The sequence below is a fragment of the Anomaloglossus baeobatrachus genome, chromosome 5 (genome assembly GCF_048569485.1).
Source record: "Anomaloglossus baeobatrachus isolate aAnoBae1 chromosome 5, aAnoBae1.hap1, whole genome shotgun sequence".
Taxonomy (NCBI): Eukaryota; Metazoa; Chordata; class Amphibia; order Anura; family Aromobatidae; genus Anomaloglossus; species Anomaloglossus baeobatrachus.
Window position 1 is genome coordinate 579338748 of NC_134357.1, and position 16534 is coordinate 579355281.

At 47.1% G+C, this 16534-nt stretch overlaps 1 protein-coding gene across 1 annotated transcript in view; it reads left to right on the forward strand.

Annotated features, from left to right (window-relative positions):
* The window catches only part of LOC142313116 (uncharacterized), a 325022-nt gene that overhangs the window by 288909 nt on the left and 19579 nt on the right, over positions 1–16534 (forward strand). Inside the window, exon 10 of the mRNA XM_075352101.1 lies at positions 10310–10421. Within this exon, the coding sequence (XP_075208216.1) occupies positions 10310–10421 (112 nt within the window). The remainder of the gene's footprint in view (positions 1–10309; positions 10422–16534) is intronic.

Here is a 16534-nt window from a genome sequence, read left to right on the forward strand (position 1 = left end):
CTACACAGCAGCCTGGGCTCTTATATACAGCATGTTAGAATCTTCTATATAAGACCTCACTGGTCGTGGCCGCAGCTTATAAGATGCCAAATCTAGTGACAGGTTCCTTTAAAATCTATTTTTCCAGACCCCCCACTCCTGTGTTATAGACAGCCCACGAATCCAAGAAGCATCATTGTCAGAAGCTCCCTGTCCTCTCCAACACCAACAGGAACATTTCCCTGCAACCAGAAAAAATGTAACACCTGTCCATTTATACTGACAATGGGCAAGATAAAGATTCCCAGATCACATCAGGACTACAAGATCCCAGGGACCTTCAGCTGCACCACGACTAATGTGGTGTACTTAATTATATGTACCAAATATCCAACTGGGGTCTGTATGTAGGGGAGACAGGACAACAGCTCAGGACAAGGATGAATTCTCACCGCCACACAATCAGAGAAAAAAGGATTAATCTACCTGTGGCCAAATATTTCTGTAACCCTGATCACAGCATCATGGACATGAAGTTGCTGGTATTGAAAGGAAACTTCAAATCCTAGAGAGACAGAAGGGTTTGGGAAAACGTATGATGACCGGTGACACATTCAGAGCAGGAATGAAAGTGTCACATGGATTTATGTCTTTTTACATCAATTAAGAAATGTGCTCCTCAGAGCATCTGGGGGCATCACAACTCTGGACCAGACCTCAATCAGAGGTCAATAAGACTTTCACACTACTTATCTATGAACTGCTGCAATATTTACTGCCAGAACTGATTGTCCCCTTGCCATACTGATCGTTCTGCTTCACATAACTTGTCTTATTTACTGTTCCATTCTATGTCCTGTTGTGTATAAATATGTGACTCTTCAGATTTTGTGTTATACTGAGACTGATGAAGAGACCTGAGTAGTCTCGAAAGCTGCTATTATTACCATCTTTTCAGTTAGCCATTAAAAGGCATCAACCACTGAGGACTCTCAGTTCTTTAGTTTTTACTATATTCATTGGGTGCTCAAAGTGACCAGTCAGCGTGATTCTCCAGGTCAGTGTGATTACAGCAATATCAGACTTGCACATTTATTATTATTATTATTATTATTATTATTATTATTATAATGTGGCGCCCTGGACTAGCCAGGTCGTCACAGGTACTACAACACAACACCCCCACCCCGAGATAGGCGCATCAGCCAGACACAAAATCCTTGTTGCCTCCCTCCAGGGGCTGATGTCCACACCAGGTGGGGTGGAGCCAGGCGGTTGGCCCCACCCACCGAAGAGTTGACAGTCTTGGAGGCGGGAAAAGGAAGGCAGATCAGTTAGGGAGGAGGAAGTGAGAGGAGTGAAGTGGTAGTAGAGGAGCAATCTGACCATGTCCGGGTGTGTGGCCCGGGCACTAGAGCAAGGTTGGCAGACGGTGGTGGCCGTCTGCAGGACAGGCAGATCAACGCGGAACCGTAGGACCGGGGACGGGCGGTGGCCCGCCGGTACCGAACCGGGGAGCGAAGTGAAGCCAGCTTAAACCGGCAGGGCCTGCGGACCCCGACTAGGCTTGGAGTTGCCGTTAAATATGTCAAATCCGTCAGTGACCGGAACCCCAGGGGTTTCCTAACAGCCAAGACCCGATTGAAGGCAACCGTCCAACCAGCAAAAGGAAATACAGCTACCGCCACAGCTAGAGTTCCAAGGGCCAGAGCCTGCGGGCAAAAGGGCTCCTCCAGCACATATACACGCTGGGGAGCGGGTTACCGGTGGGAAGCCATCGGGACCGAACATACACAAAAGGTGCAGGGAAAGGCAGCCACCACCAACCGTCCAGGAGAAACCACAGCAGCCGGCTGCTGGACCTTTCCATCCAGCCGTTTGGTTTACCAGAGACTTTGCATCCATTTGTGGCTGAGTGAGTACTACCGTGCCATTCGGCACCTCGCTGCGCAGTCCAAGCAACCCTGCACCTTGCCAACCCTGCCTCCCTGTCACCTCACCGGGCCCCGGGACCACCAACCCCCAACCCACGGAGGGGAGAGAAACATCCCAGCTGCTCCCTGCCATTGCTCCTGGGATCCCCGTCAATAGCAGCAGTGGTGCCCAACCTCACCACAACCCATGGGTGGCGTCACGGACCAAATCCCCAAACCGAACTACCCCCCTTTCACTCACGGGCGAGGAGTGCCGCTCGAGTCCCCAGATCCGGCCCACTGCTCGAGCCACCGAGCAGCAGCAGCGCCGGACCCGAGCGTGGTGAGCGCAGCGCCCCGCCGCCCGCGACATGTGGTGATTAGAGATGAGCGGAAATTGAGCAGCTGATGCAGCTGAACTTTTTTAAAGATCGGTTTTGGACCTGAACTTCATTTGAAGTCATTAATTGGGCAGTTCGCATCTCCAACCACATGCAGCCATAAAGATATCACTTCCAGGGGAGGGCAAGTTTTTCCCATTTTTTTGGTTTGTGTACACTACATCTGATCACGCTGTTGTTATCCCCAGTGCGAGCCGATCAAACACTGCAAGCGTCTCACACCGGGCTGAGCACCGAGCGTACCCGAGCACAGCGATGCTCACGAGAGTGGTTTGCATTCGTAAAGCATCTGATCTCCAAACTCAAACTTAGTTTTCTTGCAAAAGTCTGAGTTCGTACTGAAAACCAAAGTTCAGTTTCACTCATATGTAGTGGTGAGAAAAAAGTCACTTTTGTAAAAAAAAAAAAAATGTTTCTGACAACTGTAACATTATTATTTTTTCATCAATGGAATTGAGTGAGGGCTTGTTTTTTTCTTGATGAGTGACATTTTCATTGATACCATTCTAGGTTCAATATGAATAATCTGATCACTTTTCATTGTATTAATATGGCTATAAAATGATATCTCACCTCCCTTATCTCCATTAATTTTTCATATCGGCTCATCTTCTTCCCAGTCAGGTCTTTATAATATCGGATCCTCTCAATGGAGATCTTCTATAGAAGAGAATTCTCCTGATTGCCCCGTGAAGGATGGATATGGACAGGGACAAGATGGCGGAGAGGATATTACACCTCACCCTAGAGATCCTCTTTCGGCTTACTGGAGAGGTGAGAGATTCTGATGACGTCACATTACATCATTCTTATCTATGGGAATAACAGATGGACAGAACTGGAGAGGTGAGGACTCTGGAAATGTCCGGAGTGAGATTTATTACTGTGTCTCTCCATAACCAGGATTACACAGTAGTGAAGAAGACCTCTAGTGAGCGCTGTCAGGCCCCTGTGTCTGAGGGATGGGGAAGACCCCTGATCCCAATCACGGGGCCTCCACCTCACCCCCCGATACATGAGGACATCAATGACCAGAAGATCCTAGAACTCACCTACAAGATGATTGAGCTGCTGACTGGAGAGGTGACACTGCTGGGAATGCTGGGACATTATACAGTAACGCTATGAAGGGGTCGGGGGTGACGGTATCATTGTATGTGTCAGGTTCCTATAAGGTGTCAGGACGTCACCGTCTATTTCTCCATGGAGGAGTGGGAGTATTTAGAAGGACACAAAGATCTGTACAAAGACGTCATGATGGAAGATCCCCAGCCCCTCACATCACCAGGTAATAGACAGGACTAAATACACATGGCCTATAATTATCTGTATGTAAGGAATGAATTCAGTCCCTGTATGTGTCTCCTCCAGTTCTATCCAGTAAGAGGACAACACCAGAGAGATGTCCCCGTCCTCTTCTCCCACAGGACTGTAAACAAGAAGACCCCGATGTTCCTCAGGATCATCAGGTAGATGGAGAGAAGGTGCCATGAAATCCCCCTATGATGTGTAGACGGCTGTGAAGGTCTTGTGCTCAGTCTTGTTTTATCCTCCAGTATTATATGTGTTATACTTGTGTAATGAGAGCGGTGGAGATGGCAGGATTAGGAGAGATAAGAGCTTTGATGATTCCTTTTTGTCCTCGTTCACACTACTGTATTTTCAGTGCTGTCCATAAAATAAACAACGTCTCGTCCTCAGACCATTGTTATCCGATGTGGCAGTGCAGATGGGGATTTTCCTCCTCAGTCTATGTGCGCACGTGTGCGCTCTGCACCGCACCGAAAATGTGCGCTTCAGAGCGCAGCTGAAAAGCTGCGTTCTGAAGCGCATGGTGCCGGCAGATTCGTGCGCTCTGCATGCTGCCTCTCCCTATAGACAGCATGCAGAACGCACGAAAGAAGTGACATGTCACTTCTTAGAACGCAGCGATTCGGCAAGCAGCCGAATCGCTGCGTTCTAACATGCCACGTGCGCACGGCTCCTGCACAATCTCCATAGATTGTGCAGGGGACGCAGGACGCATGCAGTTACGCTGCGGTGCAGAACGCAGCGTAACTGCATATAATACGCACACGTGCGCACATACCCTCACTGACTGAATCTGTGTGTGAGAATAATCCCAGCATCCTCTAGTGCAGTCATGGCGAACCTTTCACAGGCCGAGTGCCCAAACTGTAGCCCTAAACCCATTTTTTTCCGAAGTGCCAACCAATCCTATTATGTAAATAATTGATTTTAACCTTACCTTTGCAGTCTTCTCTTCAGCAGGGGGCATCACGCTCATGCATGCTTACCACACATTGAAGCTGAGCCACTGCCCTTTCCATACACAGCAGTTGGATTGATCTTTCTGGAAAAAATTGCAGCATATTAGACAGAGATTTTAGCATGGAATGCAATCAGATGTCACCCTGTAATCCACATCTACATTTCAAAGTCTGAACATCTTGAAATCCCATAAAGACGTACGAGTTGCTCCCCTCCCCATCATTGTGTAGTTCTGTCCCCCTTCCTGGGCCACTTCCTGGTAAATATGTCCCCCATCCTTATATATATTTCCTACATTCTGGTATATTTGTCCCCATCATGGCCCCATCCTGGTAAATGTACCCCATCCCAGCATATTCCCCATCCTGGTAAATGTACCCCATTCCTGGTAAATGTACCCCATCATTGTAAGTGTATCCCATCCTGACATGTTCCCCCATGCTGTTAAATGTACCCCATCCTGATAAATGTCACCCTTCCAGCTAAATGTTCCCCATCCTGGCATTTTTCCTCATCCTGGCATGTTCATGTCCCCCCATCCTTTCATGTTTCCCCCCATCCTGGTAAATGTATCCCCCATCCTGGTAAATGTACCCCTTCCTGCTAAATGTACCCCATCCTGGCATGTTTCCCCCCATCCTTTCAGCCATGTTTACCCCCATCCTTGCATGTCCCCCCCCATCCTTGCAGTCATGTTTCCCCCATCTTTGCATGTTTCCCCCATCTTTGCAGCCATGTTTCCCCCATCTTTGCAGCCATGTTTCTCCCATCCTTGCAGCCATGTTTCCCCCATCCTTGCAGCCATGTTTTCCCGCATCTTTGCACGTTTCTCTCCATCTTTGCACGTTTCCCCCATCCTTGTACGCTTCCCCCATCCTTGCAGCCATGTTTGCCCCATGTCCTGTTTGCCCCATGCTCTGTATGCCCCGTGCTCTGTTTGCCCCGTGCTCTGTTTGCCCCGTGCTCTGTTTGCCCCGTGCTCTGTTTGCCCCGTGCTCTGTTTGCCCCGTGCTCTGTTTGCCCCGTGCTCTGTTTGCCCCGTGCTCTGTTTGCCCCGTGCTCTGTTTGCCCCGTGCTCTGTTTGTTTGCCCCGTGCTCCCATGTTTGCCCCATGCTCCCATGTTTGCCCCGTGCTCCCATGTTTGCCCCGTGCTCCCATGTTTGCCCCGTGCTGTCTATGTTTGCCCCTTGCTGGCACTGTCCCCCCACGCCTTGGCACAGCCGCACACAGCTTAAAAATAAAAAAATAAAAACAATAAAAAAAAACCCCTCACCTTCCAGCAGTCGCTCCACCGCTGCGCTCCGCTGGGTCCTCAGTCAGTTCCCGCGTGGCCACAAGACGCCGGCGCCGCCTACTGGCGCTCCTCTATCTCCTAGGCAACAGGCCTGCTGCCTAGGTGAGGGGGAGTGTCAGAGGGAGGAGAAATGTCTCTTCTGCTAAACACAACTTTGAACTGCCGGTGCGATCACACCGACAGTTCAAAGTGGCTGAATGTGGCGACAGCGCTCGTGCCAGCAAAAAGGGCTCTGCGTGCCCAGTCTGGCACGTGTGCCATAGGTTCGCCATCACTGCTCTAGTGTCTTCCGTAAATCGGAGGAGACTTGTCCATTCAGGTCTGTGTCTGCACAAACCATTAGATTCCCACCAGCTCCACCATACAGCAGACATTGTGTTACGGATACATTGCAGTTCTGTAATGTAGGAAGCTGTAAATGGTCTTGTAAATTATTAATAGCGGCTGTAAATACCGGATTGTATATGGATGACAAATAAGAAAAGACTTGTCCTAGTTCTCTGGATGAAGCTGTGATGATTTTTTTTTATCCGGCCGTGTGATCCCGGCATTAGAGGCCGTTACATCCCGGGAAAAGAGGATTTATCTAGAAAGTGTAAAATCTTTCCCTTCCCTGAATATTTCTGCCTCCGGTCACATCCCGTCTGCCGGTATAACGGGCTCCGCACCACAAAACTTACATCCAATTTATCAATTCTGTTGGGTTTTTCTAAGTCACTTTTTTTGCCTTTCTTTATTAATTTTTTTGTTCCAAATTCTTCAAAATGGTGCAAGAAAAACTATTCACACCCGATGAACTTTTCCACATTTTTTCACATTACAGCCACAAAAAAATGGATTTTATTGTTTGTTTTTTTTATAACAACACAAAGTAGCAAACGTCTGTGAAGTATAAAGGAAATTATACATGAATTTCTAAATATGTTAAGAAATTTAACTCTGAAAATTGTGATGTGCATTAGTATTCAGCCCCCTGAGTGAATATTTTGCAGGACAAACCTTTCACTACAATTGCTGCTCCCAGCCTCTTGGAGGATGTGTCTACCAGCTTTGCACATCTAGAGGTCACATTTTTGCCCCTTCTACTTTATAAAACAGCTCTATCTCAGGTAAATTGGATGAAGGCGTCTGTGAAGCAATTTCCAATTCTTATTCTTTTGCTTTTAAAAATTTCTGTTATTCTATAAAGACCAAATTTGTGGAGTTTATGACTTATAGTTGTCCTGTGGACAGATTTCCCTCTGAGCTCTGGATCTCTCCTGCTTTTCCATTGACCATAGGCCTCTTGGCTGCTTCTCTATAATTAGTGCTCTCCTTGCTTGGTATGTCAGTTTAGGTGGACGGCCATGTCTGTGTTTTGCAGTTGTGCTATATGTGACAACTCAGCATCTGAAGATTTGTTTGAGGGGTGAACTGTTCTTAATTAGGCCAGACCTTTTGTTTCTAGATTGCCAAATCAAGAGAAGTTAGCCATTGTTTCATGTCAAAGTGACTGGAGCCCTATTGCCTGTTAAATATGGATTGCCTCAGCCTCTTTGACTATGTCAATTAGAGGAATATTATGCAGTCGAATTGAACTGAACCAATGAGAGAACAGCCATCTCCCACCAATCCTGTAAGATACAATACTCTGAAATGAGAACTGAAGGGTATAAAAAAGGCTTTGCTCCTCTTTCCACATTCATTTTGCAGGACTTCAGCCTAAAATCCTCATTTTTAGCTGGAGGATCACAGATCTGCTTCACTGCTCAATGCTGAGCCCACAATTGTGCCTGAAGAACCCAGGTGAGAACAATTCAGTTGCTGGGCTACATATCTTGCTGTGCTCAGTCATCTTTCTAAGCTTGCCGCTATCTCCTCTCAATGGGTGCTCATCAAAAGCGGAGTGCTGCTGGCTGGGATAATTGGCCCGGGAAGCCCGGAAAGTCGCAAAGATTCCAATCCCTTGAGAGCCAAAAGATGGGTGAGACTCTGTCGCTTGTACCATCTTCTGTTCTTGCTGGAAATGTACGATACGTGTTTGCCTGTTGGTTAACCAGTAACGTCCTACGAAGGTGTGGTTCACTCACCGTGTGTTGTCTGAGTAGTGTTCTACCCACAAAAAAAGAGTGCAAGTGTTCAGTGGGATGAGCCCTGGCCCGAGCAGTCTTTCTGAAGACAGCCAGGCCAGCGGACGACTGTACCCACTGACCCTTGTGTCTCCACACTATACTCCAGCTTAGTGTTTAGTGAGATGTTCAGAGCTTTTGCTATTTTTTTTACTAACTGAACTCTGCTTTACTCTTTTCCACAACTTTATGCCTGACCTGTCTGGTGTGTTCCTTGGTTTTCAAGATGCTGTTTGATCCCTAATGTTCTGAAACAAAACGTGTGAAACCTTCACAAAACAGCTGTAGTTATACTGAGAATTATACAGGTGATTGAATTTACTAATTATGTGACTTCTGGAGGCAATTGGTCACTCAGGGGCATCATACTACTAGGGGCTTAATACAAATGCACATCATAATATCCAGATTTATATTTTTAAATATTTAGAAAACCATCTATCATTTCCTTTACACTTCACAAATACTTGTTACTTAATGCTGGTATATCACATAATTGTATGACATAAGGCACTTCCACCATAAAAATCGTAGCTGGGGTGCTCTCATATTTCTCCTCACCATGTAGAATAATAATAATAGAAAAGAGGCACTCCCAGATGAAAGTGAAAAACTTGGAAAATGTATTAAACATTCAGTCTTAGTGCATCAGACGTTTCGGCCCAGAACATGGCCTTTGTCAATGACCAACAAATGAGTTATACCTTCAAACCATAAAAATTCCTTGAGTAGGGAACATGTTCAAAGTGCTATTTGGTATGCACTTGTGAGATAAGGCTCTATTGAAAGCAGCATCCACCGCTATGTATTTATAAAGCACTAGATATGTGCTGTAAGATAGGGCTCTATTGAAAGCGGTATCCACCGCTGTGTATTTGTAAAGCGCTAGTGAGTTGGCACCATCTGTATGAAATCTATGTAGCAGCGGTATCCAAAATGAATACCCCAAGCTTGCTAACCTGTCCTCCTATTGCTGTCCTTCTATTCCTTTAATGGTCGCTCTTCTCTGCACCCTCTCTAGTTCAGTTATGTCTTTCTCATTCACTGAAGCCAAAAACTGTGCAGAATATTGTAAGTGTGGCCGCACTAGTGACTTGTATAGAGGCAAAACTGTTCTTGTCCGGAGCATCTGTGCCTCGTTCACTGCATCCTATTATATTATCTGCCTTGGCAGCAGCTTCCTGGCCCTGGGTGGTTTTCTCGTTCACCCACACACCTACGTCTTTTTCAGTGTCATTATTATGCAGTAATTTTACGACGATTTAAAAAAATTGCAGTTTAAAAATCAGCCAAAAAAATCTGAAAAGCAAAAAACCTACAAACAATGGCAAACATACAGAAAACAAGCAAACAGATGAATATTATAAAATAGTCACGTGCCATACATGTCAAGTAAAAGCCGCTTCTTAATATTATTGGATCAAGAATCTTCATTTTGGTTCCTGCAGCCCCAAAACCATGAAATGTCTTCTCCTTCATGTCATACATGTTAGCGTTATTTCTGCAGCCGGTGATCGGATATAAATTCTCCAGTAATTATATTACTATACAGGATTCTTTCTGATGTCACATCGTCATCTTCTCCCCATTCAGGTCCCTACAATATCGGATCCTCTCAGTGGAAATCTTCTATATAAGAGAATTCTCCTAATTGGCCTATCAAGGATGAATATGGACAAGGACAAGATGGCGGAGAGGATATTACACCTCACCCTAGAGATCCTCTTCCGGCTTACTGGAGAGGTGAGAGATTCTGATGACGTCACATTACATCATTCTTATCTATGGGAATAACAGATGGACAGAACTGGAGAGGTGAGGACTCTGGAAATGTCTGGAGTGAGATTTATTACTGTGTCTCTCCATAACCAGGATTACACAGTAGTGAAGAAGACCTCTAGTGAGCGCTGTCAGGCCCCTGTGTCTGAGGGATGGGGAAGACCCCTGAGCCCAATCACGGGGCCTCCACCTCACCCCCCGATACATGAGGACATCAATGACCAGAAGATCCTAGAACTCACCTACAAGATGATTGAGCTGCTGACTGGAGAGGTGACACTGCTGGGAATGCTGGGACATTATACAGTAACGCTATGAAGGGATCGGGGGTGACGGTATCATTGTATGTGTCAGGTTCCTATAAGGTGTCAGGACGTCACCGTCTATTTCTCCATGGAGGAGTGGGAGTATTTAGAAGGACACAAAGACCTGTACAAGGACGTCATGATGGAGGTTCCCCAGCCCCTCACATCACCAGGTAATAGACAGGACTAAATACACACGGCCTATAATTATCTGTATGTAAGGAATGAATTCAGTCCCTGTATGTGTCTCCTCCAGTTCTATCCAGTAAGAGGACAACACCAGAGAGATGTCCCCGTCCTCTTCTCCCACAGGACTGTAAACAAGAAGACCCCGATGTTCCTCAGGATGTGTTTCCTCCAGATCTATCCAGTAAGAGATATCTACTCATGTACTTTCTGCACTAATTGTGTGTTTACATTTTTAGGTTTTCTGCTCTGGGTTTTTTTTAGCTGTATTTTCTTTGCTTCTGCTTCTTCTGCTGTTTGTTTCTAGTGCCTTCTCTATGTCAATATAAGGCTATGTGTCCACGTTGCTTTTTACCTGCTTTTTACCTGCTTTTTCAACTGCAGCGTTTAATGCCAAAATGGATGTGTTGTGATTTTCAAGCAAAGTCTATGGGAATTTGGGTTTCTTGTTCACACTATGTTGTTCAAAAAGGTGCCTTTTTGTGGCAGAAATTTGGGCAAAAACTCTGCTTTTCAAAGAAGCAACATGTCAATTGTTTTTGCCATTTGCGTTTTGAACTGCAAAGCAGAGTTTTTGACGAAAGTTCTGCAACAAAAAGGCTGCAGTTAGAACAGCATAGTGCGGACAAGAAACCCAAATTCCCATAGACTTTGCTTGAAAAGCAGAACACAACCATTTCGGCATTAAACGCTGCAGTTGAAAAGCAGCAAAAAAGCAGGTAAAAAGCAACGTGCGGACATAGCCTTAGAACAGCATAGTGCGGACAAGAAACCCAAATTCCCATAGACTATGCTTGAAAATCAGAACACATCCATTTTGGCATTAAACGCTGCAGTTGAAAAAGCAGCAAAAAAGCAGGTAAAAAGCAATGTGGACACATAGCCTTAAGGGAGCTCAAACACCTGCAGAGGGTTCATGAATACCCTGTTTCCCTGAAAATAAGACCTAGTTACAGTAAGGGACAGCGTCGGGAGGAGTCAAACTGCGCTATTTCTTAGGAACCCCAGTCTGTTAGGGACCCCATCAGTTGTATTCTAAGGTTGATTGTTTAACCCCTTCACGACCGCGGGCCGTAAAATTACGTCCTATTTTAACGTGACTTAACGACCAGGGACGTAATTTTACGGCCTAAACTTCATTTGATTGCCGTGGCCATAGCAACGGCTTTCAAATGATGTCCCCTGCTGTTTCTTACAGCAGGGGACCTTTGCTTGACCCCAGGGGGGGTGGCATCGCCACCCCCCATAGGCGATCGATGTGATTGGCTGTTCAAATCGGAACCGCCAATCACATTGATCACGCTGTTTTCGGCAAAAAAAAATGCCAAAAATAGCGTGATCTTGTAAAATCCAGCTAGGACCGGAGCTGCAGCAGCTCCGATCATTGGCTGGAAGCAAGCAGACACTGTGGCCCCCCCTGCAGCACTGATTGGAGCGATCGTGCGATGACGCGCAATCGCTCCAATCAGTGTGCAGTGGGACGGTCTGATCTGCCGGTGGCCGCCCTCCCCAGGCCTGTGCTGGTCTGGGGACCCTCCCCCAACATGTCTGCAGCGTGCAGCACTGGCTGGTACTAGTGGTACCACGCCACTGCTGCTGCTGCCGCTGCTGTCACGTCGCAGGAGCAGGAGCGGTGAGTATTGTGCTCACCTTGCAGCCCCTGCGCGTGCCCCCCTGCGATCTTCCCCCCCCCGACATCCCGATCTGCCCCCCCGACATCCCGATCTGCCCCCCCGACATCCCGATCTGCCCCCCTGACATCCCGATCTGCCCCCCTGACATCCCGATCTGCCCCCCCGACATCCCGATCTGCCCCCCGCCATCTCTATTCTGCAGCTCCTCCGGTATCCCTCCTCCCCTGCTCTCTTGCAGCCCCTGCGCGCTCTTGTGATTTGCTCCTGCGCGCTCCCGTAATGGCCCCTGCCCGTGCCCCCCTGCGATCTGCCCCCCGCCATCCCGATCTGCCCCCCCGCCATCCCGATCTGCCCCCCCGCCATCCCGATCTGCCCCCCCACATCCCGATCTGTCCTCCGACATCCCGATCTGCCCCCCCGACATCCCGATCTGCCCCCCGCCATCTCTATTCTGCAGCTCCTCCGGTATCCCTCCTCCCCTGCTCTCTTGCAGCCCCTGCGCGCTCTTGTGATTTGCTCCTGCGCGCTCCCGTAATGGCCCCTGCCCGTGCCCCCCTGCGATCTGCCCCCCGCCATCCCGATCTGCCCCCCCGCGATCCCGATCTGCCCCCCCACATCCCGATCTGTCCTCCGACATCCCGATCTGCCCCCCCAGACATCCCGGTCTGCCCCCAGACATCCCGGTCTGCCCCCAGACATCCCGATCTGCCCCCAGCATTCCCGATCTGCCCCCAGCATTCCCGATCTGCCCCCAGCATTCCCGATCTGCCCCCAGCATTCCCGATCTGCCCCCCAGCATTCCCGATCTCCCCCCAGCATTCCCGATCTGCCCCCCGACATCCCGGTCTGCCCCCAGACATCCCAGTCTGCCGGCCTCCCCCGTGATCTCTATTCTGCATCTCCTCTGCTGTCCCCCTCCCCCTCTGCTGTCCCCCTCCCCCTCTGCTGTCCCCCTCTGCTGTCCCTCTCCCCCTCTGCTCTCCCCCTCCCCCTCTGCTGTCCCCCCGACGTCCTCTTACCTGTCTTCACCGGCCATCACATCTGCCTCCATCGCTGGGTCCTTCTTCCTGGGTCTTCTGCTGAGCTGTCCAACTTCCTGCCTGCTGGCTGCTGCAAAGCTGTTCCTCATGCAAATCCTCTGGGTAATGTGAGTATAACTTTTTTTTTTTTTCTTTTTTTCCTCTATCCCCTGTCAATTCTTACACCTCATGCGTCCGTGCGTCCCGCCGAGCGCTGATCAGGGATGCAGATAACGTATCTGCATCCGTGGTCAGTTTTCGGCGGGACTTTTTTCCCGTATTCCCGACGCTTTTTGTATTGCATCTGTCCGTGCGTCCCGCCGAGCGCTGATCAGGGATGCACATAACGGATCGGCATCCCTGCTCAATTTTTGGCGTGACAAAAAGCATCGGGGATACGGAAAAAAAAGTCACGGAAAAAAAAGTCACGCCAAAAATTGAGCAGGGATGCCGATCCGTTATGTGCATCCCTGATCAGCGCTCGGCGGGACGCACGGACTGATGCAATACAAAAAGCGTCGGGGATACGGAAAAAAAAGTATCGCATCTGTCCGTGCGTCCCGCTGAGCGCGGATCAACATCCCTGCTCAATTTTTGGCGTGATTTTTTTTTTTTTCGTATCCCCAGCGCTTTTTGTATCTCATCCGACCGTGCCTCCTGCAGCGGCCGATCAGTGCACCGCGTCTGTGCGTTTGAAAAGTCAAATGGCGTTCCTTGTCTTCTGAGCCTCGCCATGCGCCCAAACAATTGATTTCCACCACATGTGAGGTATCTGCGTACTCGGGAAAAATTGCACCATACGTTTTATGGTGCATTTTTTCCTGATACCGTTGTAAAAGGAGAAAAAAAAAATACCTTGTTGCTGCAAAATTTTTTTTTAAAAAAAAATAAATAATTTTCACGGTTCAACGTTATGAACTTTCAGTAGAGCCCCTGGGGGTACAAGGGGCTCACTAAACATCTAGATAAATTCCTTGAGGGGTCTAGTTCCAAAATGGGGTAATTTGTGGGGGAGCTCCACTGTTTAGGCACCATGGGGGGGGGGGTCTAAAAACGTGACATGGCGTCCGCTAATGATTCCAATCAATTTTGCTGTCAAATGGTGCCCTTCTCTTCTGAGCCCCGCCATGCGCCCAACAATTACTTTCCACCACATATGAGGTATCTGCGTACTCAGGAGAAAATGGACAATACATTTTATGTTGCATTTTTTCCCCGATACCCTTGTGATAAAAAAAGCTACCTAGTTGAAGCAACAGTTTTGTGGTAAAAAAATGTTTTTTTCTTTTCACGGCTCAACGTTATAAACTTCTGTGAAGCCCCCAGGTGTTCAAAGTGCTCATCAAACATCTAGAAAAAATATTTGAGGGCTCTAATTTCCAAAATGGGGTCACTTGTGGGGGAGCTCCATTGTTTAGGCACCTCAGGGGGTCTTCAAACCTGACATGGCGTCCGCTAATGAGTGCAGCTAATTTTGCATTCAAATGGCGCTCCTTGCCTTCCGAGCACTGCCGTGTGTCCAAACATTTGATTTCCACCACATATGAGGTATCTGCGTACTCAGGAGAAAATGGACAATACATTTTATGTTGCATTTTTTCCCGATACCCTTGTGAAAAAAAAAGCTACCTAGTTGAAGCAACAGTTTTGTGGTAAAAAAAAATTTTTTTCTTTTCACGGCTCAACGTTATAAACTTCTGTGAAGCCCCCAGGTGTTCAAAGTGCTCATCAAACATCTAGAAAAAATATTTGAGGGCTCTAGTTTCCAAAATGGGGTCACTTGTGGGGGAGCTCCATTGTTTAGGCACCTCAGGGGGTCTTCAAACCCGACATGGCGTCCGCTAATTAGTGCAGCTAATTTTGCGTTCAAAAATTCAAATGGCGCTCCTTGCCTTCCGAGTACTGCCGTGTGTCCAAACATTTGATTTCCACCACATATGAGGTATCTGCGTACTCAGGAGAAAATGGACAATACATTTTATGTTGCATTTTTTCCCGATACCCTTGAGAAAAAAAAAGCTACCTAGTTGAAGCAACAGTTTTGTGGTAAAAAAAATTTTTTTCTTTTCACGGCTCAACGTTATAAACTTCTGTGAAGCCCCCAGGTGTTCAAAGTGCTCATCAAACATCTAGAAAAAATATTTGAGGGCTCTAGTTTCCAAAATGGGGTCACTTGTGGGGGAGCTCCATTGTTTAGGCACCTCAGGGGGTCTTCAAACCCGACATGGCGTCCGCTAATTAGTGCAGCTAATTTTGCGTTCAAAAATTCAAATGGCGCTCCTTGCCTTCCGAGCACTGCCGTGTGTCCAAACATTTGATTTCCACCACATATGAGGTATCTGCGTACTCAGGAGAAAATGGACAATACATTTTATGTTGCATTTTTTCCCGATACCCTTGTGAAAAAAAAGCTACCTAGTTGAAGCAACAGTTTTGTGGTAAAAATTTTTTTTTTTCTTTTCACGGCTCAACGTTATAAACTTCTGTGAAGCCCCCAGGTGTTCAAAGTGCTCATCAAACATCTAGAAAAAATATTTGAGGGCTCTAGTTTCCAAAATGGGGTCACTTGTGGGGGAGCTCCATTGTTTAGGCACCTCAGGGGGTCTTCAAACCCGACATGGCGTCCGCTAATTAGTGCAGCTAATTTTGCGTTCAAAAATTCAAATGGCGCTCCTTGCCTTCCGAGCACTGCCGTGTGTCCAAACATTTGATTTCCACCACATATGAGGTATCTGCGTACTCAGGAGAAAATGGACAATACATTTTATGTTGCATTTTTTCCCGATACCCTTGAGAAAAAAAAGCTACCTAGTTGAAGCAACAGTTTTGTGGTAAAAAATTTTTTTTTTCTTTTCACGGCTCAACGTTATAAACTTCTGTGAAGCCCCCAGGTGTTCAAAGTGCTCATCAAACATCTAGAAAAAATATTTGAGGGCTCTAGTTTCCAAAATGGGGTCACTTGTGGGGGAGCTCCATTGTTTAGGCACCTCAGGGGGTCTTCAAACCCGACATGGCGTCCGCTAATTAGTGCAGCTAATTTTGCGTTCAAAAATTCAAATGGCGCTCCTTGCCTTCCGAGCACTGCCGTGTGTCCAAACATTTGATTTCCACCACATATGAGGTATCTGCGTACTCAGGAGAAAATGGACAATACATTTTATGTTGCATTTTTTCCCGATACCCTTGTGAAAAAAAAAGCTACCTAGTTGAAGCAACAGTTTTGTGGTAAAAAAAATTTTTTTTCTTTTCACGGCTCAACGTTATAAACTTCTGTGAAGCCCCCAGGTGTTCAAAGTGCTCATCAAACATCTAGAAAAAATATTTGAGGGCTCTAGTTTCCAAAATGGGGTCACTTGTGGGGGAGCTCCATTGTTTAGGCACCTCAGGGGGTCTTCAAACCCGACATGGCGTCCGCTAATGAGTGCAGCTAATTTTGTGTTCAAAAATTCAAATGGCGCTCCTTGCCTTTCGACCTCTGCCGTGTGTCCAAACATTTGATTTCCACCACATATGAGGTATCTGCGTACTCAGGAGAAAATGCATAATAAATTGTAGGGTGCACTTTCTCTTTTCTCCCTTGTAAAAATGAAAATTTTATGGCTAAAGTAACATTTTTGTGTTAAAAAGTAAAATTTTCATTTTTT